At 55.1% G+C, this 21,972-nt stretch overlaps 1 protein-coding gene across 2 annotated transcripts in view; it reads right to left on the bottom strand.

Moving 5' to 3' along the window:
- Window positions 1–21,972, bottom strand: part of LLGL1 (LLGL scribble cell polarity complex component 1) — a 56,258-nt gene that overhangs the window by 11,512 nt on the left and 22,774 nt on the right. For both annotated transcript variants that reach the window (XM_078601291.1, XM_078601293.1), the window contains exons 7-19: window positions 15,019–15,181; window positions 13,603–13,717; window positions 12,614–12,668; window positions 8,312–8,469; window positions 7,718–7,944; window positions 7,024–7,091; window positions 6,286–6,439; window positions 5,494–5,598; window positions 4,096–4,266; window positions 3,501–3,622; window positions 2,564–2,717; window positions 2,076–2,238; window positions 83–199 (exon numbers count right to left, since the gene is read on the bottom strand). In XM_078601291.1, coding sequence (XP_078457417.1) covers window positions 83–199; window positions 2,076–2,238; window positions 2,564–2,717; window positions 3,501–3,622; window positions 4,096–4,266; window positions 5,494–5,598; window positions 6,286–6,439; window positions 7,024–7,091; window positions 7,718–7,944; window positions 8,312–8,469; window positions 12,614–12,668; window positions 13,603–13,717; window positions 15,019–15,181 — 1,772 coding nt within the window. The remainder of the gene's footprint in view (window positions 1–82; window positions 200–2,075; window positions 2,239–2,563; window positions 2,718–3,500; window positions 3,623–4,095; window positions 4,267–5,493; window positions 5,599–6,285; window positions 6,440–7,023; window positions 7,092–7,717; window positions 7,945–8,311; window positions 8,470–12,613; window positions 12,669–13,602; window positions 13,718–15,018; window positions 15,182–21,972) is intronic.

The following is a 21,972-nucleotide window of genomic DNA, read 5'->3' as shown; positions in this document are numbered from 1 at the left end:
GCAGCGCCACTCACCCAGCAGCGCCACTCACCCAGCAGCGCCACTCACCCAGCAGCGCCACTCACCCAGCAGCGCCACTCACCCAGCAGCGCTTGGATGGCGAGCTCGGAGCGCCGGTCGGGGCTGGGCACGTCCAGCGAGTACGCAAACACCGTGCCTGCGTTGGTGCCGACCCAGAGCGTGGGGCCGTGCCGTACACCTGCCCAAAGACAAAGATCCCCCGTATAGCCTTAACAGACGGTAGGAGCAAGTGCTGTTAGCCCACACAAAGACATACATACGTGCACGCACGCAAGAAAGCCACTTTGTCAATCACCTGTCTAGAATTATTCTCTTAACAATCTTCTCTCTGGCCCTCCTCCTCCCTGTGCCCAATCCGTTCTCGGTCCTTCTCCCTCCTTGCACCCCTCCACTGGAATCAACTTCCCTGTACATTGAACTACACTGCCCATAGACTCAACACTGCTACCCATAGACTCAGAACTGCTACCCATAGACTCAACACTGCTACCCATAGACTCAACACTGCTACCCAGAGACTCAGCACTGCTACCCATAGACTCAGCACTGCTACCCAGAGACTCAACACTGCTACCCAGAGACTCAACACTGCTACCCATAGACTCAACACTGCTACCCATAGACCCAGCACCGCTACCCATAGACTCAGCACTGCTACCCATAGACTCAGCACCGCTACCCATAGACTCAGCACTGCTACCCATAGACTCAGCACCGCTACCCATAGACTCAACACTGCTACCCATAGACCCAGCACCGCTACCCATAGACTCAGCACTGCTACCCATAGACTCAGCACTGCTACCTAGACACTCAACACTGCTACCCATAGACTCAGCACTGCTACCTAGACACTCAACACTGCTACCCATAGACTCAACACTGCTACCCATAGACTCAACACTGATGCCCAGAGACTCAATAGACTCAACACTGATGCCCAGAGACTCAACACTGATGCCCAGAGACTCAATAGACTCAACACTGCTGTCATAGACTCAGCCCTGCACCAGTACATTAAACAGTCCACCTCCTTAGAGTCATCATGCTAATCTGTGTCATTGTTTTGCAAGCTACATCAAGTATGAAGTGTTCCACATACACTGGTTAAATTAGATAGGATTACTACCATAGGATAACTAATTTAAGGTAGCACTCGTCACACAGAAAGTGCTCGCCACAAATGAAGCACAATATTCTGCTGATCCCGTCAAGGAACATAAACCATCATCACGCAAACTCCGCTCATCCTCACAGCAGCAGCGGCTTTTGGCGAGCCATCAAACAAAGACGGTCACCGCATCGTGCTTTAGGATGAACTTCTGCGGCCGTCTGGAACGCTCTTCCTTACGATATTAGGAAGCCACTGGAGCTATGCACTTTTAAATCATTGCGATTAAAAACTATTTTTTTGGAACTGCTTTCTGTGTTTCATTTGTTTTCCTTCCCCTGCTCCTCCTGTTAGCACGGTTGGCTACGTACGTTGCAACAGAAGTTAAACATCCAAACAGACATATTACATTTTAACTTAAAACTTTCGTGACTGCAGTAATTCATATTCTTCGTTCTTTTGGTAAAGTCGAGTAAAAATTTTTTTTTTTAATAAAAAAAAAGCAAAAAACCACGAGGTTTTGATCACAACACAAGTGGTCTTCATCAGGCGGAGAGAAAAGAGGGGGCAAGCCTCCAAATGCAACTGCTTACAAGGGCTTGCAGAGAGAGCAAGAAAATACAGACATAGTCCTACCCATGTAACCGGTGGCACAATGGGGCTATGGCCGTGCTGACATCTGGAGGCGACCGCTCCCGGCTGGCCAATTGTTGCGGTGCGTAACGGTGTAGCGGTGCATAGCGGTGCGTAGTGTAGTGGGTGTAGTGGTGCGTAGCAGTGCGTAGCGTAGCGTAGCGGTGCATTGCGGTGAGTAGCGTAGCAGTGCGTAGCGTAGCGGTGCGTAGCGTAGCGGTGCGTAGCACAGCGGTGCGAAGTGTAGGGATGCATAGTGTAGCGGTGCATAACGTCACGTATCGGTGCGTAGCGGTGCGGAGCGTCGCACCGTCGCGCAGGAAGGTGTCGGCGAAGTAGAGGCAGCGCACGAGGCCAGAGAGGGAGTCATCGAGCGAGCGCGGCTCCACGCGGCGCTGCACCGGAGCCACGTCAGCGTCACGCGCCGCCGCCTCCTCCTGCTGCTCCGCCAGGCGAGCGTTCGCCTCCTGCACCTGCACCCCCGCGGGGGGGTCACGCACAAAGACAAAGATCCCCCATGTAGACTTTAACAGACTGTTGGGGCAAGTGTTGTTTGCGAGCACCTACAGACAAAACAAAGATCCCCCATGTAGCCTTTTACAGACTGTTGGGGCAAGTGCTGTTTGCGAGTAGCACCTATGAAGGCCGGCACTGTGGCACAGGAGGGGGTGGGTGGCCAACACGACGCTCGGTTGCCTTCGTCTCCCCGGCACTCGCCCAAACAGTCTGTTGAGGCTGTACGTGGCGGGGGGGATCATTGCCTTTGTGGGTGACGTGGGGGTGGTGGGGGAGCAGCACCTTGGTGGCCGGGCTGCCGGGATCCGCACGCTTCTTTCCGGAGACGCGGCTCTTGCGGATGCGTCGGAAGGACTGGCGCAGCGACTTCTTCAGAGACTTCACACGCGACAGCGGTCCCTCCAGGGCGAGCGTCTCGCTGGGGTGCAGCGTGCAGCTGTGGGGGGGGGGGGGGGTCAAGGGGTCGCACAGCCCGCGCGGGGTCAAATTCGCGGGGTCACACTCGACGAGGGCCCGACGCCTGTCCAGCCGTAAGAAGCTTCGATCGGTATGACTACAGACAGGGTCAGCGCGTATCAGGCCTGACCGGCCAATTAAGCTGGCCAAAGGTGGCGTGCATCTGAAAGCGTAATGAGTGTCCTCATTGTTGGGGAGACCTGGGCCTCACTCAAACTCCCACTCTGGGCTGCTATCTTACGGCCATTTCAACAGCGAGGGCTGAGGTGTATCCATCATCCTTCGCTAGCCATCGAACAAAGACGGTCACCGCATCACGCGCATTCAGGTGCGCTTCTGCGGACGTCTGGAACGCTCTTCCTTCCGATATTAGGAATTTCTTTAGAACTGCTTTTTGTGTTTAGTGTGTCGTCTTTCCCCTGAACCTCTGATTAGCACGGTTGGCTACGTTACGGTGCGAAAGAAGTTTTACATACATCCATAAAAGCAAAACATTTGATTATTAAATCCATCTATGCGTGAGGCTATAGAGTGGCTAGGAGATGGCAGTACTGCCACGGCTCTGTTGGAATCCTCAAACGCGTGGGTTTGCTACCACGAGCCAATCAATGCAGGACCCTCATTAAAAACAAAATACTACAAAGCATCCTCGAGACTCGAAGAATCTCCTGGATAATAAAAAAATATTTGTGGTCTGCTTAGCAGAGGGGAAGCCGAGGGGTTCGTGCACGGCGAGGTGAAGTGGGGACAAGGGAAGGCCCACCGCGCGAAAACCACGTGGGCCTTCTGGTAGTCGAAGAGGCCGAATCCGTGGCTCGTGCCAAAGGCCAGGAGGCGCCACTCGGCGTGCAGGACCAGCGCCGTCACAGCTGCCGGTGGCAGCACCTACGGCACGCGCAGACAAAGGTCCCCTGTATAGCCATGCTGACCGTTGGGGCAAGTACTGCTCGTGAGCACCGACAACACACACACACAAGGTCCTTCACATACAGCAAGTCACCGTTTAACGCAGGGGTTGCGTTCCTGAACATTTCCGTGTAAAGGGAATCCGCGCTAAGTGGGAATCATTTTCCTCTAAGGAATAACGGCGAAGGTGGGACTGCTATCCCAGCCCGGAGTTTGATTGCTTTCATTTGAAGGTGCGCTGCTGTTTGACATGTGTTGTGTTTACATAGCGCAAGGAGAAACCGGAGGACGCGACCACGGGGAGAGAGTGAGGAGAGAAACGCAGCAGGCATCGGTCAGGGTCAGGATCGAACCCATGACCTCCTGCACACGAGGCAAGGTAGTTAGAAGGAACGGGACAACGGAAAACAACATGGGCACCACTGTTCCCCCTCCCCCCCAGGAGCGGACACCTGCAGCAGGAGTCCGGGCCGGTAGCCGGCCGGCAGCGTCCGGGGCCCGGGCCGCACCACGAGGCGCTCGTGGCCCTTCCAGGCGAAGCCCTCCCGCTCCTTGAGCAGGTCCACCGTCACCACGGCGATCTCCTGCACGGCCGCCTCGTCCCCCAGCTCCATGATGAGCACCTGCGTGCGCAGCGCGGATCGCCGCTCGGCCCTCCCCCGTCACGGTCGCTCCCTTCCCCGCCCGCGGCGCTACCCAGCGGCCACCGCGAGCGGAGGGTCGGCTGGGGCCACCGCGAGCGGAGGGTGGGCTGGGGCCACCGCGAGGGCGACGTGGGCTCACGGGGTCCACGAATCTCGCCTCCCTCATCTCATTCCACGCTCCTTCTCGCCCTCTCATTTTACAATCCTCGCTGTCTCTGTCCCCGTTGCCCCTCCTCCTTGTGCTCTGTCACCATTCCCTCCTTTCTCGCTTCTGGCCTCCTGACGCTGGAACTGCCCCTAAACGTCAACCAGCCTCACCGTCTCTTTCCTTCTTCCCTTAAGACACTCACTCACTTTCCCTCACTTACCCCAACTCTCCTTCCCCATCCCTAACTTCATCCCTCTTCCAAACTTCCCTACCCATCCATAATACTCACTCGTCATCAACCACTCACTGTCGCGGACATCATCGTTTATTCTACGCATCATCATATTCATCACGCACGACCATCCTTCTCATCAGCTCAACTCACTTCTGCTGTACAAATAGCCAGTTCTTTGTTCAGCTCCATGGCCAAGGCGCTATATACATCAAGAACTCCCCTCGTCCTCTGCTTCACGGCTGCGCAGTAAATGGCCCCAGGCAGGTGAACAAACGGACGCCGCAAACGCTGAAGGTGCAATGAACCAAACTAAACTATTTTTTATTTTATTTTACCAAGTAACGCCCACTGAGCTCTATAGCTTTCTTAGAAGCGACCTGGACACAAATGATAGCTCAACGAAGTGGCTTATTATCACATGTAAATTTCTAGCAGCCAAATACTCTAAATGCGTGATGTTGATTCGAAATGTGGAGTGAAAATCCGGAGGACCCGGAGTAAAATCCACGTGACCATGGTGAGAGAGACACGCAAACTCCAAATATACAGCAGGCGTCAGGGTCAGGATCGATCCCATGATCTCCTGCGCATCAGGCGAGGTAGTTAACACCTCGCCACCGCGGCACCCTGGGTCCTCTAAGGCCCTCGCACAGCAACCGATGGCGACCGCTCACAGCGGTGGAACGGCCCCGAGGAGTCTGAACAAAACGCGGAGTCCCAGCCCCAGTTCCAGTCCAAGTTCCAATCTCAGTCCCAGTTTCAGTCCCAGTCCCAGTTTCAGTCCCAGTCCCAGTCCCAGTCCCAGTCCCAGTCCGCGACCAACCTGGCCGGCCGTCCCCGCCACCAGGAGCCGCCCGCTGAACTTGCACAGCGAGATCTTCTGGATCCCCAGGCGAGGGTCGTCGCTGTAGGGGTCGAAGCAGCCCACCTGCCAGCGCGGACGGCACGGAGGTCAACATTCGTGGCTTTGCTGTGGAGACGTTCACAGCTGCTGGGGGTGGTGGTATCCTTTGTATAACCTACACTTTTTTTTACTTTACTAGGTAATGCCCTTTTTCGGAAGCAACCTGGCCACAAATTGATAGCTCAACAAAGTGGCTTATCACGTGGTAATTTATGGCAAAAAAAATACTCGAAGAACAGAAGATGAAATACGGCCCTGTCGAGACGCACAATGCCTCTTTTGCAAGCAGGGCCGACCCAAGTTAAGTAAAATTATATTTAATATGACAGAATACACCAACAGCTCGCCCATCGCAGGTTTTCCCATCGCAGATATGACAATTAATATTTGACGTTGTGTGGACAGCTGTGTGTGTGTGGGGAGCGATAGTCCAGCAGGCGACCCAAGTTCGATTTCCGCTTACGGTCAACACCATTGACGATTATTATCTGAACCGGTAGTGGGCCTCCCCTAGGTCCACTCAGCCTCAAATGATTACTTGGTGCAGTGCCGGGGAGACGAAGGTGGCCGGGCATGGTGCCGTCCACCCCACCCCCTCGCTCGCCATGCCGGCCTTCATTAGGTGCTTGCTCACAGCACTTGCCCCAACAGCCTGTTAAGGCTATACGGGCGGAGGGCTCTTTGTCTTTGCGTGCAAGCGGCAGGACCCACCTTGACGAAGGGAGGCCACTCGTCGTCGCTGGCGGGGCCCAGGCCCTCGCTGTGCTCGCCGTCCGTCTGGAAGAGCGGCGCGGTGCTCAGGATGTAGAGCGGAGTGAGCCCAGCGCCCGACGCGTCCCAGAAGCGCACCGTGCCGTCCTCGTGCCTGCGCACACGCACACGCACGCACACACACAGGCACACACACACGTTGTGGCGTGTACACACAGGCATGCACACACACGCACGTTGTGGCGTGTACACACACGCACGCGCACACACGCACGCGCACACACGCGCACACGCACGTTGTGGCCTGTACACATGCGCACGTACGCACACACACGCACGTTGTGGCGTGTACACATGTGCACGTACACGCACGCACACACGCGCATGCACACACACACAAAAAGACAAATATCCCCCATATAGCATTAACAGACAGTTGGGGCAAGTGCTGTTAGTGAGCACCTATGAAGGCCGGAAAAGGCACATGAGGGGGTAGGTGGCCAGCACCACGCCCGGCCGCCTTTGTCTCCCCAGTGGCGACATTTACACACCGCACCGGGTACTCATTTGAGGATGGGTTCGTAGCGCAGCGCGCTAACCGCTTACACCATCGCTCTTCTACAAACTTAGACCCTGCTGACAAGTGGCCGATACCCTCCCTTCACCACCAGGAAGGAATGGGGAGAATCACCGCTCGAGTGTTTCACATCGGTGAGCGTCGCATGCTGGGCGACTTACCCTGTGAGCAACAGATTCCTTTCGCTCGGCTCTGGGAGAAGGTTCCTCCCTCCCAGGATCGGCCAACTCTGCAGACAAGGTTGAGTTAGTTCCTATTACAGGGGACACCCACGTGGGAACCCCACAGGGGCGGTGGAAAATGTGTGGATAAAAAAACATCACAAGCTTCTGACATCTCTAATAAGCGTAACATAATTATAAATCATATTCTACAGCGCTTATGTCAATCTTAACACTGGATGTATAAGATCGTGCTCATTACACACAAAGTTCTTACCACAAATGAACCACAATACCTTTCTGATCTCGTCAAGAAGCATAAACCATCACGCAAACTCCAATCATCCTCGCAGTCGCTTTTGGATAACCATCGGACAAAGACAGCCACCACGTGGCGTGCTTTCAGATGCACTTCTGTGGCCATCTGGAATGCTCTTCCTTCCCTATTAGGTCTGAATTCAATCTAAATTAAAAACTAATTTCTCTAGAAATGCTTTTTGTGCTTTGTTTGTTTGTCCTTCCCCCCACAGGCCCAATTAGCATGGTTGGCTAAAGAATTGCGAGATATTCTCGCTAGAGCAAGTTTACCGCTCGCCCGAGAAAATTATCGCTGTACCCAGAAAGAAACCGTGGCAAACCCGGTTCACCCGGCCAGAGACGACGTGGAGAGACACAGGGAGGAGGAGGAACTCACGGCGCTGGGCGCGAGCGTGCGCTGCGCACGCCCCGTGGCGCGCACTCGCTCCCAGAGGCGCAGCGGCACCGCGGCCACGTGGCACGAGCACGTGATCGCCGACGAGTGCAGCGGAGAAAGGTACGGGGGCGGCACGGTGGGCCAGCCGTCCGTCGCCAGGTCCAGGACCACCAGCTCCTCCTCCACCAGGACCACCAGGGCCGTGGCGTCACCGCCACCGACGGCACCTGCACGAGAAGCACGGCGATTGGCCGATGACGATCGCTACCGGGAAAAAAACCACGACGCCCGCCCGCTCCAAGTCGTTCGCCGCCGATGCCAGCCGCGACGTGGAGTCGAACGCAGGTCGCTGGGTTCGTAGCGCGGCGCGCTCACCGCCGCAAAAACAAAGATCCCCCGTATAGCCTCATATACGTCGGTCCTTCTCCCGCAGCTCCGTGTAGCACTTGCTCTTAACAGTCCGTAGGGGCACAAAGACAAACACGCCCGCTAACACACTGCCCCCCCCTCCCTCTGGGAGCGAGCGAGCAGAGGGGAGAGGAGGGGGCCTCTCCGCGTGCGCCCACCCCCACTCCCCACCCCCCACGGCCTCACCGCCGGCCGCAGCGTCGCCGTGCACCGTGAAGAAGTCGACGACTCGCGACGTGAAGTCGAAGGCGGCGTGGCGCCCCCCGCCGCGGCGCACCGTCACGCAGTGCCGGTCCCCAAAGCTGGCGCGCGGCATCCCCCCGCCAAACACCAGCAGGGACTCCCTGCACCGCACACAAAGACGACCGTTCAACCCGCACCCCCCTCCCCTCCCGTAGAGCCTTCACGCACTTTGGGACGAGTGTTCATGGTGGCGAGGTCAGAGCGCAGAGCTGCCACCGTCGACTGCCGGGGTTTGAATCAGAATCAGTTAAGACTGCAGGAGGAGGAATCCGATGAGCTACGAAGCTCTTCATCGCAGATGTCCTCCAGTAGGGGCGGCGGGTCAGCAAGTTACAACAACAACAAACGACTCACAAAACGATAGGAGTGCAAAGTAGAGAATAGGTGAGCTAGTCATTAAAAATAAATAAATGTAAAATAAAAAGTATAAAAAGTACTTTATTTTTATTTCCAGCATATATGAACAAAGACAAAGATCCCCCATTTAGCCATCACAGACTTCTGAAACAAGTGCTGTTTGCGAGCATCTGTTCAAGCCGGCAGGGCACATGACAGGGTGGGTGGTCAGCACCACGCCTGGCCACCTTTGTCTCCCCAGTGCAGAGACATCGACGCAGGTACTAATTTAAGGCTGAGCCGACCTAAAAAAACTACTAAAAACTACTTTGTATTTTACCAGGAAAGACCCACTGATCGATGCATCTCTTTTTCAGAGACGACCTAGCCACAAATGACAGCTCAACAACAAAGTGGCTGTTCACATAGAAATGTATCGCAGCCAAATACTCTAAGCACACGTTGATTCTAAATGTGGAGGGCAAAACCAGAGGACCCGAAGAAAAAATGCAAGCGACCACAGCGAGAGAGAAATGCAAACTCCAAATATGCAACAGGCGTCAGGCGTCAGGGTCAGGATCGAGCCCACGACCTCCTGTGGTACCAGGCGAGGGAGATAACATCTCCCCTAGCCACCATGGCGCCCCTCCTGCATCACGACAGTGCACACAGGGAGACTCAAAACAAGTTTCCCACATCCATCACTGACGCCGCCTCCGAACAGAAGCGATGTTTCCCCAGAGAAGAAAAGGCCGAGTGTGCAAGGGTCGTTGCCTGAGACACGACGAGCCCGTTGTATTCTTGTTCCGCGATGAAAATGTGGCCTTCTTATTGCGGCCAAGCCCTCAGAGGCAGCACTGCCGCGGCAAGCCCTGACGCTCGTCTTTGCCGTACAGTGCATCTCGGACACTTACAGCCACACTCGGAGATTTAACTAAAAGTACCACGTGGTTAAAAGCTTCAAGCTGAGCTTCCCCCGTGGCACGACAACATTTGGTGTTTTACGGGCCTTGAATTATTTATCCATGGGGGACCGACCGTGTTGCTGGGACAGCTGACATGGACACTGCTGTTCCAGAGTCAGGGCAATGTCCCGAAATCCCCAACAACAGCCGCAGGCAACTACAGATCCCCACCTCGACAGCAGCCCACAGCCAGCCCCCCCCCCTCACGAAGCCCCCCGCGCTCCCCCCCCCACTCCCGGGCCTCCCCCTCCCCTCCCTCTTGTCGTCTTCCCTCTCACTCTCCTTATCACTCCACTCTCCGCATCTTCAACTAAACTAAAAGATGTGACTTTACCGGGTAAAGTCCACTGAGCTATTAACTCTTTTTAAGAAGCGACCTGGCTATCACAAATGATAGCTCAGCGAAGCAACTCATCATCGTGTGGACATGTACAGCAGCAGCCAGAGGAGGAGGGAGGAGGGAGGGGGGAGACAATGCAGCGCTGCGGAGGCTGGGAAACCGGAGTCACGTTTGGGAGATAACGCCACGTGGCAGCAATCGTCTCAGAACAGAATTATTCCATCGGTTTACCCAGAAAACCTCACGGAGTCTAAAGAGAATCTTGTTCAGGAAGGTCCGGCGGCATTGGGGTATTTTTGGAAAATTCCATTCGTGAGAGTTTGGCTTTGTGTGGGAAAAAAAACGTTGGGTATGTGGAGGAGAAAACTCCACTGTGCAAGCGTGAAACGCTCAAAAGTCCCCGTGAACTCGATCCAGTCGACCACATTTCTGTACTGCCCCTGCGCCGGCACCTCGCAGCTCCACACAGACAGCACCGTGCGGCGCACTGGCGGTCACCCACACACGACGCAGCAGGCTCGCCCCGGCTGAGCTCACCCACACACACAGCGCAGCAGGCTCGCTCCGGCTGAGCTTACCCACACACGGCGCAGCAGGCTCGCCCCGGCTGAGCTCACCGACACACGGCGCAGCAGGCTCGCTCCGGCTTAACTTACCCACACACGGCGCAGCAGGCTCGCCCTGGCTGAGCTTACCCACACACACGGCGCAGCAGGCTCGCCCTGGCTGAGCTTACCCACACACGGCGCAGCAGGCTCGCTCCGGCTTAGCTTACCCACACACGGCGCAGAAGGCTCGCCCTGGCTGAGCTTACCCACACACACGGCGCAGCAGGCTCGCCCTGGCTGAGCTTACCCACACACACGGCGCAGCAGGCTCGCCCTGGCTGAGCTTACCCACACACACGGCGCAGCAGGCTCGCCCTGGCTGAGCTTACCCACACACGGCGCAGCAGGCTCGCCCTGGCTGAGCTTACCCACACACACGGCGCAGCAGGCTCGCCCTGGCTTAGCTTACCCACACACACGGCGCAGCAGGCTCGCCCTGGCTTAGCTTACCCACACACGGCGCAGCAGGCTCGCCCTGGCTGAGCTTACCCACACACACGGCGCAGCAGGCTCGCCCTGGCTGAGCTTACCCACACACACGGCGCAGCAGGCTCGCCCTGGCTGAGCTTACCCACACACACGGCGCAGCAGGCTCGCCCTGGCTTAGCTTACCCACACACGGCGCAGCAGGCTCGCCCTGGCTGAGCTTACCCACACACGGTGTAGGCTCGCCCCGGCTGAGCTTACTACACCTGGCGGGGACCTCGATCCGTGGATTTGGTTCCCGGCCGCCGGGACTCACAATCGGGACGAGTTTATCTCATGCTGCCTCTACTCCCAGACCTGAACAGCTCCAATGATTAGAATGAACCATCTGGCTATTGCAAAAGCATTGTGTGGGGGAGGAGGAGAATATATAAATAAATAAATATTCCCCATACCCTGGACATTTGAACAAACTCATTACGCGTTTCCCAGGACGTCGCGGGGAAAAGCAAATGTCAGCAAACGCTCGATGCGGCGTCGTGCGCGGAGAGGAGCTAAGAGCGCGCCGCTTGCGTGCTCGTTGCGGAACGTGGAGGTCACCGTTTGTTCAAGGCTCACGTCTACGCTCATAAAGAAGCCGTGTTCACCGTACACAATGACGATGACGGCGCACGGGACGTCCACTCTGCAGCCCGAGCGCTCGCTTCAAACAATATCCTCAAGCAGACGATTCGCCCTGCATGCAACTGCGTTTGCTAATTTTTAACTTTCATCCTTACACCGTGTATCGAGAGTGACATTGCAATGTGCAATGTTATTGGGAGACTGTGCGTCGTTGTTGTCTTGCTGTGGTCTGGGACTCTTCTTGCTTTGCTGCCTTGCCCAAGCTTGGGAACTGGTGCAACTTAAACTTAGAAACTTTATCTGTTTTACGGAAATTTTGTTACGATTTGCTTACATATTCCTATACTTTGCACTCCTATCGTGTTTTTGTGTTGTTTGTTGTTGTAACTGTGAGCCGCCCCTACTGGACATCTGTGAAAAAGAGCTTTAAAGCTCATCGGATTCCTCAATAGACAAGAATGAAAATGAGTGCAGCCCCATTGCTCGTTTTGCAAGGAAGATATTATGAAACTCGCATTTTTGCCCGTCCAAGGACGGGTGTATTGCAATAAATCTGAAACTTGCAAGCGAAGAGCAGACCACGACGTGATATTCATTGCATCAATTCGTGTGCACTTTGTAAGGGCGCGGTGACACAGACTTATTTCATGTAAAGGTTATAATCCCTTGTTCATCACGACGTCCTTTTTACTTCGATGTCTCAACAGCGTGACGGAGATCGCGTGACGTGAGGGTTCTGCCTTGTGAGTGAGGGTTGTGAGTTGACGCCGAGGAGGGGGCTCCTCGGCCCCCCATGTGGAGTGACGTCAGCCGCTAATTATTATTAATGGGGGGTGGGGGGGTGTCCCCTTGAAGGACGTCACCTTATAATGATCATTAATGACGCTGGGCTTGGGGGGGGGGGGTCACGTTTGAGTGATGGGTTGTTAGAAACATGCCAACTCACCCGTTGCTGGAGTCCTCCCACAGGACCTTGGTGATGGCCTTGCAGGGGAAGGGGCCTGTGGACGGGAGAGAGGCCACAGGGCGGTGAGGCACAGCCACGCTGCGAGACGGTCCAGGTGGCCACCTCAGGACGACGGAGACACTAACGTGTCCACCGTGAGATGGTCATACACACACGCAGGGTCCGTATATTATAATCCAATTGAATATTTATAAAGTGCCTTCATTAAAAGGTGCTTGACGTAGCTTGCAAAATAATGACACAGATTGGAATGATGTCATTGACATCACTGTCAATGACATCACTGTCAATGACATCACTGTCAATGACATCACTGTCAATGACATCACTGTCAATGACATCACTGTCAATGACATCACTGTCAATGACATCACTGTCAATGACATCACTGTCAATGACATCAAGGATCGAGGAACAAATGGCAGTGATAGAGGGGTACTCGGGGATCACGAAAGGGCAGGGGAGGGACGGAACGGAGTGGAGGGGTGAGGGGAGGGGAGAGGAAGGGAATGGGTGATGATGGAGAAGAGGTGAGGACTTGAGAGAGGTATGGAAGGAGGTTAAGGAAGGGGACTGCTTAATGTACTGGGCAGTGTTGAGTCCATCCCAACACTGCACGTCCGCCGGCTGTGGGGCGAGTGACCGTGGCGCTGGGAGCGTGCGTGGCGTGTGGGACGAGTGACCGTGGCGCTGGGTGTGTGCGTGGCGTGTGGGACGAGTGACCGTGGCGCTGGGTGTGTGCGTGGCGTGTGGGACGAGTGACCGTGGCGCTGGGTGTGTGCGTGGCGTGTGGGACGAGTGACCGTGGCGCTGGGAGCGTGCGTGGCGTGTGGGACGAGTGACCGTGGCGCTGGGTGTGTGCGTGGCGTGTGGGACGAGTGACCGTGGCGCTGGGTGTGTGCGTGGCGTGTGGGACGAGTGACCGTGGCGCTGGGTGTGTGCGTGGCGTGTGGGACGTGTGTCCGTACCGTACGTGACGCTCGTCTGTGGCTGCTCCTCCCCGGGGCTCCACACGCTGTGGCTGCCATCGCTGTGCGAGCTCACGATGCCATCGCCAGTGCCCTGCCACGTGGCGCTCTCCAGCTACCACCGAGCGTGCCGCACAAAGACAAAGATCCCCTGTGTAGCCTTCAGACTTTTGGGGCAAGTGCTGTTAGCGAGTAGCACCCATGAAGGCTGGCACGGCACACGAAGGGGGTGGGTAGCCAGCACCACGCCTTTGTCGCCCAAGTGGCGATGTTTACACATCGCACCGGGTACTCATTGCAGGGGGAGGCCCAGGACCAATTCGTAGAGCAGCGCGCTAACCGCTGTGCCACCGCTCCCCAAGGGTGGTGGTGGTGGTTGGGGGTGGTGGTTGGGGGTGGTGGTTGGGGGTGGTGGTTGGGGGTGGTGGTTGGGGGTGGTGGTTGGGGGTGGTGGTTGGGGGTGGTGGTTGGGGGTGGTGGTTGGGGTGGTTGTGGTTGGGGGTGGTTGTGGTTGGGGGTGGTTGTGGTTGGGGGTGGTTGTGGTTGGGGGTGGTTGTGGTTGGGGGTGGTGGTTGGGGGTGGTGGTTGGGGGTGGTTGGGGGTGGTGGTTGGGGGTGGTGGTTGGGGGTGGTGGTTGGGGGTGGTGGGGGTGGTTGTGGTTGGGGGTGGTTGTGGTTGGTGGGTGGGAAGTGGTGGGTGGGTGGGAAGTGGTGGTGGTTGGGGGTGGTGGTGGTGGTTGGGGGTGGTGGTGGTGGTTGGGGGTGGTGGTGGTGGTTGGGGGTGGTGGTGGTGGTTGGGGGTGGTGGTGGTGGTTGGGGGTGGTGGTTGGGGGTGGTGGTTGGTGGTTGGGGGTGGTGGTTGGGGGTGGTGGTTGGGGGTGGTGGTTGGGGGTGGTGGTTGGGGGTGGTGGTTGGGGGTGGTGGTTGGGGGTGGTGGTTGGGGGTGGTGGTTGGGGGTGGTGGGGGTGGTGGTTGGGGGTGGTTGTGGTTGGGGGTGGTTGTGGTTGGGGGTGGTTGTGGTTGGGGGTGGTCGTGGTGGGTGGGAAGTGGTGGTGATTGGGGGTAGTTGTGGTTGGGGGTGGTGGTTGGGGGTATTGGTGGTGGTTGGGGGTGGTGGTGGTTGGGGGTATTGGTGGTGGTTGGGGGTGGTGGTTGGGGGTATTGGTGGTGGTTGGGGGTGGTGGTGGTTGGGGGTATTGGTGGTGGTTGGGGGTGGTGGTGGTGGTGGTTGGGGGTGGTGGTGGTTGGGGGTGGTGGTGGTGGTGGTTGGGGGTATTGGTGGTGGTTGGGGGTGGTGGTGGTGGTGGTTGGGGGTGGTGGTGGTGGTGGTTGGGGGTGGTGGTGGTTGGGGGTATTGGTGGTGGTTGGGGGTATTGGTGGTGGGTGGGAAGTGGTGGTGGTTGGGGGTGGTGCTCACAGGCGCCCCCAGGTGGTGTCGCTGGGCGGCGTGGCGCCGGAGGTCCCACACAAGGAGGGCCCCGCGGCCGTAGCCGACGAGCAGCAGGTGGGGCCGTGCGGGGTGCTGCTGCAGGGCCTCCACGGGGCCCAGGGCCCGGCACGGCCGCTGCTCCACGCCCACTCTGCACGGGCACGCGGCCGCACAAAGACAAAGATCCCCAGTGTAGCCTCAATAAACTGTGGGGACAAGTGCTAGGTGCTACTTAGGGCCAAACAAAGACAAAATCCACGGTATATCCTAAACATATTTTTGGGGCGAGTGCTGTGAAGTGAGCAATTATGAAGGCCGGCACGGCACACAAGGGGGTGGGTCGCCAGCAACACACTTGATCGCCTTCGTCTCCCCAGTGGTGATGTTTTACACACTGCACCAGGTACTAATTTTAGACTGAGTCGACCTAGGAGAGGCCCACAAGTAGTTCAGATTATCATCACTGGTGTTGGCCATGAGGGGGAATCGAATTCGGTTCGCTCGGTTCGTAGTGGAGCGTAGCCACTCACAGGGCGATGCAAACGTACACACACACACACATGCATGACAATCGTACTAGTCTAGAAAACTATCTCTGCCTGGATTCCTGCCTGCCTGGCTGGAATCCAGGCCTGCTGGGGTATGGGCTCCTCCTTCAGCCATGCACGGTGTGTAGGGGGGAGTTGGGGTCAAATTCTTCACCAGGTCCAACTTGAACTTGGTGGTCAAGAGATGGATCACAGTTCTTCCCCATTGCCATGGGAACACGATGGTGCAACCTGTTACACTTTCTCTCTCGTGTGGAAATCACTTTTTAAGAAAAGTAAATTTACTTTCATAATTCACGGTCATGGCGAGGGACTGTGTCGATGCGCACCTCACTTGCTCATAGAACAAGCTTCTGCGTCCTTTCCGCACATCCGTAAAAGTGCCAGTAAACTAATGTATGAATCCCATCACAATCAACATCAACGTGACCCTTCAGAATGAACACCTCAGTCGAAGCCCAAAAATCGCACCTCCTGGTTGTCTATTTTCTTGTAGACACCGGTGGAACCACCAACAGCATCACGACACTAACAGTCCGATGCACGCATCATGAACCTCTTTTTAGTGCATAATTTAGCCTGATATGCAGCAGTGCGATCATGGCCATGCAACCTAAACGATGGACCGAATAGTTAACCCATAGAGACGTCTATAAACCCATAGAGATACATAGAGACCCATTCATGACAAGCCACAGAAGAGTGACGGTGGCCATGCAACCCAAGCAACGGGCCACATATTAAACCAGCGTCATCTGCACTCCGTCAACAGAGGAAGAACACAAGTACACCAACTCTCTCCCTTGAGGTTCGCTCATGACTAAGAGACCTTGACATTGGCACCTGAAGCACATGGACATATTTGCGTATACAAACACTGAATCAACACCAACCTTCTAACGAGACTCACTGAAGTGATATTCGATCCGTGATGCGTCTGGTTGTTCTCATGTAAATTATTTTATCTGAGTTTGCCTTACAAAGAGATGAAAGGAAATTGATTCTCACTGCCTGCAATGTTGCACAGTGAAATGTTTCCAATGAGAACAACATTTATTTACATTGCCCTGTCACGCACTTTGTAGACTTAACATTGTTGGTGCTGACTGCTAGAAAAAATATATTATAGCGATAGATTCAATGGGAGAACTTAGTAAATACGTAAACGTCAACATTTTTAGAATCAATGAGAGCAAGGTCCACATGCTGCCAACAGGCAAAACAAAGAGAGGCGAGTCCCATCTTCATCGAGGCCAAGGCCATTTCACCCATCCCCACGCACAAAGACAAAGATAACCCGTGTAGCCGTAACAGACTGTTGGGGCAAGTGCTGATCGCCAGTAGCATCTGTGAAGGTCGGCACCACGGCACACGAGGGGGTGGGCGGCCAGCACCATGCCTGGATGCCTTTGTCTCCTCAGTGGTGATTTTTACACATCCTACCAGGTAGTTATTTGAGGCTGAGTTGACCTACGGGAGGCCCAGGACCGATTCAGACAATCGTCACCGGTGTTGACCGTGAGCGGGAATCGAACTCGAGTCGCAGCACAGCGTGCTAACCGCAGCACTCCCGCTCCCCAGACACCGCGCGATTTACACAGCCACGTCAAAATACAAAGGTACCACCGGATGCTGTAGAGTCGTGATGAAGGAGAAAAGTGTGAGGGGGGTAAGGCGAGCATGGCACAGATCTGTACGGAACGATGTAGTGCACTAACAGCAGCAGCAGCAGTAGCAATCAAATGGACTTCATGGGCCAGACACATAGGGTCAGGATTATTAACACGAAACCCAACCCAGCATCCAAGGGCTACATTCAGCGTACAGTCAAATTCTACACCTGCGTAGGCTCACCAAAACCAAAAAATATCAATGCGGTTAATATTTATGAGAATTCGTTTGAACACCAGAGTGCAACATATCCCCATGGCGAAAAGCCAAACGTTTAACAATTTTGCGTCTCCACGAATCGCCGGAAGGTCATCCAGTTCAGTCGCTCTTCTTCCCTAGAGGTGGCTCGGGGTGCCACACCTCGTGAGGCCAGGGCCCCCATGCCGGAGGGCCTCAACTGATGCGGCCGAGAAGTCGGTTTCATGGTCAGGCGGCGACACCTCCGACTAACGCGGGAAGGGCCACGGACGGGTTCCTGGAGGCTAGGCGTTAAATTAAAAAATACCCCCCCCCCCTCCACCGAGACCCTTCTCTAAGACAATCTCTGAGGCCCCCCCCCCTTCGGATCGGAGGCTGAAAGCAATCTGCCCCCCAAAATACCCCTCCCCCCACGGCCCCGACTCGGTTGTTCCCAGCTCGGGGACCTGACAAGCTCAGAACCAGGAGTGGATTCCCCACCGAGTAAAGCCCAATGAGCCAAGAAGCTCTTGTTCAAGGGTGACTCGGCCGGCAGACCGTGGTGAAGAGATGTTAACCATCTCGCCTGGTACACAGGAGGTCGTGGGTTCGATCCCAATCCCGACTCATTTATATTTGGAGTTTGCATGTTCTTTCTCCCCGTGGTCACGTGGATTTCTCTCTGGGTCCTCCGGTTTTTCTCTTCACATTTAGAATCAACATCACGCGCTTAGAGTATTTGACTGCTATACATTTCCACGTGATAAGCCACTTCGTTGAGCTATAATTTGTGACCAGGTCACTTCTGAAAAAGAACTATATAAGCTCAGTTGGGCCTTATCTGGCAAAATAAAAATAGCTTAGTTTAGTTCCGTGCGTGCCTCGTCACAGGCCACGAGGCGTCTGGCAGGTCAAGACGACAAGATGTGAGGCTGTCCGGACTGCAGACATTCCAGGCCGACATTTTACTCGCAAGGCTCCAATCGCGCAATACATCATGCAACTCGTCACGAAATTGGGCTGTTGTTTTGCCCTTTAAACATTTTTCTTCGGACTAAAACAAAACACTTAAGATGCAAAGCAACATCACACGTTCGTCAGCCTCGCAAACGAGGGCGAACGTGGAAATGTATTCACAAACCAAAGTTAAAGTGACGCTCGAAAGAATTGGGGACTGTAATTCAATGAAGTCACGTCAGTCCAAAAAAAACACACAATGTGTTTTTTATTATTATTCCGGAGAGCAACGAGGCCTGGAAATCATTCTCATGAAGTCGAATTTCCAGCCCTGACACTGAAACACAGACCTCATTTCCCGTTTGGCAACCGAGCCAATGCTGACGTAAAACATTTTAGTTCTCTTACAACCCTCATGAACACGGCCTTCTCCGTCAAAATACATGGTACACACCTCCTCGTGTTTACGAATGAGAAGCCATCAAATCGCAGCAGCATTATAAATAACGAGCAGGAACCCAAGGAACTTCCACCGTAAAAGTATGGCAAATTTGTAAGTTGATCATCACTCCCCCGTCTCCTGGACCTCACCAATGTCACGTGACGTCAAAACCCGCCGACCATCTAATTGTATATTTTATTTTCGACTTATGCGACTCGCAATGCCTATTTACACTTTCTTTTGCGTGCGGTTGCGATTTACTCTGCTCGGCCGGTGTCGGCCGCTGAGGTGGTGAGGGAGTCTCTCTCTGTCCCTCCCCGTTGCTCCGTGCCCCACGGTAGCGTCCCGTTCTGCTGTAATGTGCACTCTGATATTGGCACGTAAAATAAAGATTGAGTGATTGATGATCTAGATGAGTGGCTCTCCGTCACGAAAACTTAATTTGAAAAACCGGCGACACTGCATTGGCGGCGGTGCTCAGTCACAATAACCAACACCCATCACCTTCGAGAGTAAAACACTGCGCTGACAGGGACACGAGAGGCGTAACGCGACGCTGCAGGCAGCAGCCCTCCTTCAGAGTCGAGGGCTCTTATTTGTACTCGGTGTCCGTGACAATGGCACTTCTTCTGAGCAAAGCCCTCTGCTGTGAAGAAAGGTCAGATATGTTGTCATCTTTAGGAGACTGTTATTGACGAATGTGTAGCCTTGTTGGGTTTGTGTGTACACACACACACACTCAACAAGGCTACACACACTCAGTGTGTGTACAAAACGGGAAATGTTAGCAATCAATGATTGTACGACTCTCCCCCAAATTGGATGAAGGTTGTTGCAAGACAACGCCACTGCCTCGGCTGCCAGCATCAAGATGTTCAACAAGAGAAACTGGCTTAATCCAAATTTACAATACAAACAAGGTATGAATTGAGGTGAAACGCGTTGTAACGCATTCGGTCAGCCATAGTCAGAAGGCAAGAGGATGGTGGCGAGCCTCGACACGAACAGAGGCAGGGCGTGGCAGCACAGGCGGCTGGGGGAGGAGATTGCAGACTTTGGTGGCAGCAAAGCCGGAGGAGTGACATCTCTCTCTGGGACCATTTCTGTCGCTATCAAGATGATGGAAACATGAAGAGGCGTCACCTTATCCAGCACCATCCCATCACCAACACCCGCCATTCGCCACGAAGTGACGGCGACATCATCACAGCGCCTGTGCCAGGCTGGGTGCACCTACCCTGAGGTCACATGAAGCGTCAAAGGCTCGCTGACAGGAGGTCACACGACAGACCCAGTAGGTGCCATGGGTTGGCTGACTGAGATGACTGGCAGAAGCACCCTACTGTACCATCACCACCACTACCATGAACCCCTAACCACCATCATCACCACTGCTACCACTACCACAATACCATTACCATTTTACACCATCACTACCACTGCCACCAAAGACAAAGCTTCTTCATTTAGCCTTAACAGACTATTGGGGCAATTGCTGTAAGCAAGTATCCAGCACGCGAGGGGGGTGGGGTGGTCAGCACCACGCCTTGGCTTCCCTATTGTCGATATTTACACATTACACCGAGGGGAGGCCCAGGGCTAGTTCAGATCATCATCCTGGTGTTGGTGGCGAGTGGGAATGGGACTCGGGTCGCCAGGTTCGTAGCACAGTGCGCTAACCACTGCAACACCACCCCAACACGATCACTACACCATCGCCACCATCGCCACCACCACGGCTGCCACCATCACCGCCGCCACCCCTGTGAGCTGCCCAGCTTGACAGCAAGGGCCACCACCGCACCCCCTCTCCTCCCAAGCATTCACGGTGGCCGTGGACCCGGGGGCCGCAGTGCGCACGAACCCAGCGCGCGTGCACACGCGTCTGTACACGTCCGTACGTGCGTGAGTTTGTACGTCTATGCGTCCGTGCGCACGTCTGTGCGCGCACATACACGGTGCATCGCGCACCAGCGCCGTGACACGTCCGGGACAGGGTGACACTCCTCGTCCGCCAAAGTGGAGCTTGAGAGCCACCTCCTCGGGACGATGTGAAGCACCATTAGCAGAGGCCACTTACGAACACGCCCACTAAGAGACACAGTCCACCCGTGGAGCCGCGCGCATCGTCGGGGCGAGCGCTGTCACGAGCGAGCGAGCGCTGCTACAATTCGAGTGCTGCTCTGAGCGAGCGCTGCTCCGAGCGTGTGTGCGTAGGCTGCTGTGAACCCTAAATGATAATGCTGGTGTGGACAATACAAGATTGTGCTGCGAAACATTTGACCGCTCAGAGATGACAATTAATTAAATCACGTACGGCGAGTGCTTGCTTTAACGCGTGGCGGTGTTCACATGACAACGCGTGTTCGCTGCAATGCGGTTCTTCCATTTGGGAACACTTTTTGCACAATGCGGAACGCGCACCGTTATAACGCGGTTTCTGAGCGATGGATGACGAAACTACTTTCTTGAGCTGCGTGGCCGAGCGGTACAGCGATACAGTAACATGGAATGATACGGTAAGCAGGCGGCGTACCCTCAGTTATTTGTCCCGCCATTTCACTGCGTGTGCATAGCAGTCACGTGCGGTCAGGAGAGGCAGGGGAGGCAGAGCCTCACCCGTCATACTCCAATGAAAACAGCTGTTACTAAAAGGGGGCGTGTCAGACACGCCCTCCTCAGCGAGGACACGCCCCCCTCAGTGTGTGAATCTGGCTCTGACACGAGCCAGTGCCTCCCCAGCCATTGACCTCACTGCACATCACTGGTGCATAGTAGGAGTATATCGTAACTTGCCAAACTTATTACATCAATTGCTAAATGTGTTTTTTGCAAAACGCGGCACTTTTCATGAACGCATCTACAACTAGCACGTTAATCGAGGACTTGCCGTACATCGTAGTAACGCAACGCCACATGAGAAAATCCCCACCCCCCCCCATCTCTCCCCAGCCTCCCAGAGGTAAACCCACAAACCTCAAACCCTCCCCGCTACGCACCGGCAACAGCGCACTGTCGCCCATCCAGGCGCACTCAGCCCTAAATAAACCTTGCACCGTCACACGGTTCCTGCCACGCTTACGTCCCAGTTATCGCTCGCGACCTTTGAACCAACCATGGCCCCAAGGCAAGCCGATCAATTGCAGG

The sequence above is a fragment of the Lampetra planeri genome, chromosome 1 (genome assembly GCF_965212315.1).
Source record: "Lampetra planeri chromosome 1, kcLamPlan1.2.h2, whole genome shotgun sequence".
NCBI classification, from domain to species: domain Eukaryota; kingdom Metazoa; phylum Chordata; class Hyperoartia; order Petromyzontiformes; family Petromyzontidae; genus Lampetra; species Lampetra planeri.
The sequence above is the reverse complement of the archived record's forward strand: the minus strand, read 5'-3'. Positions and strand labels throughout refer to the sequence as shown.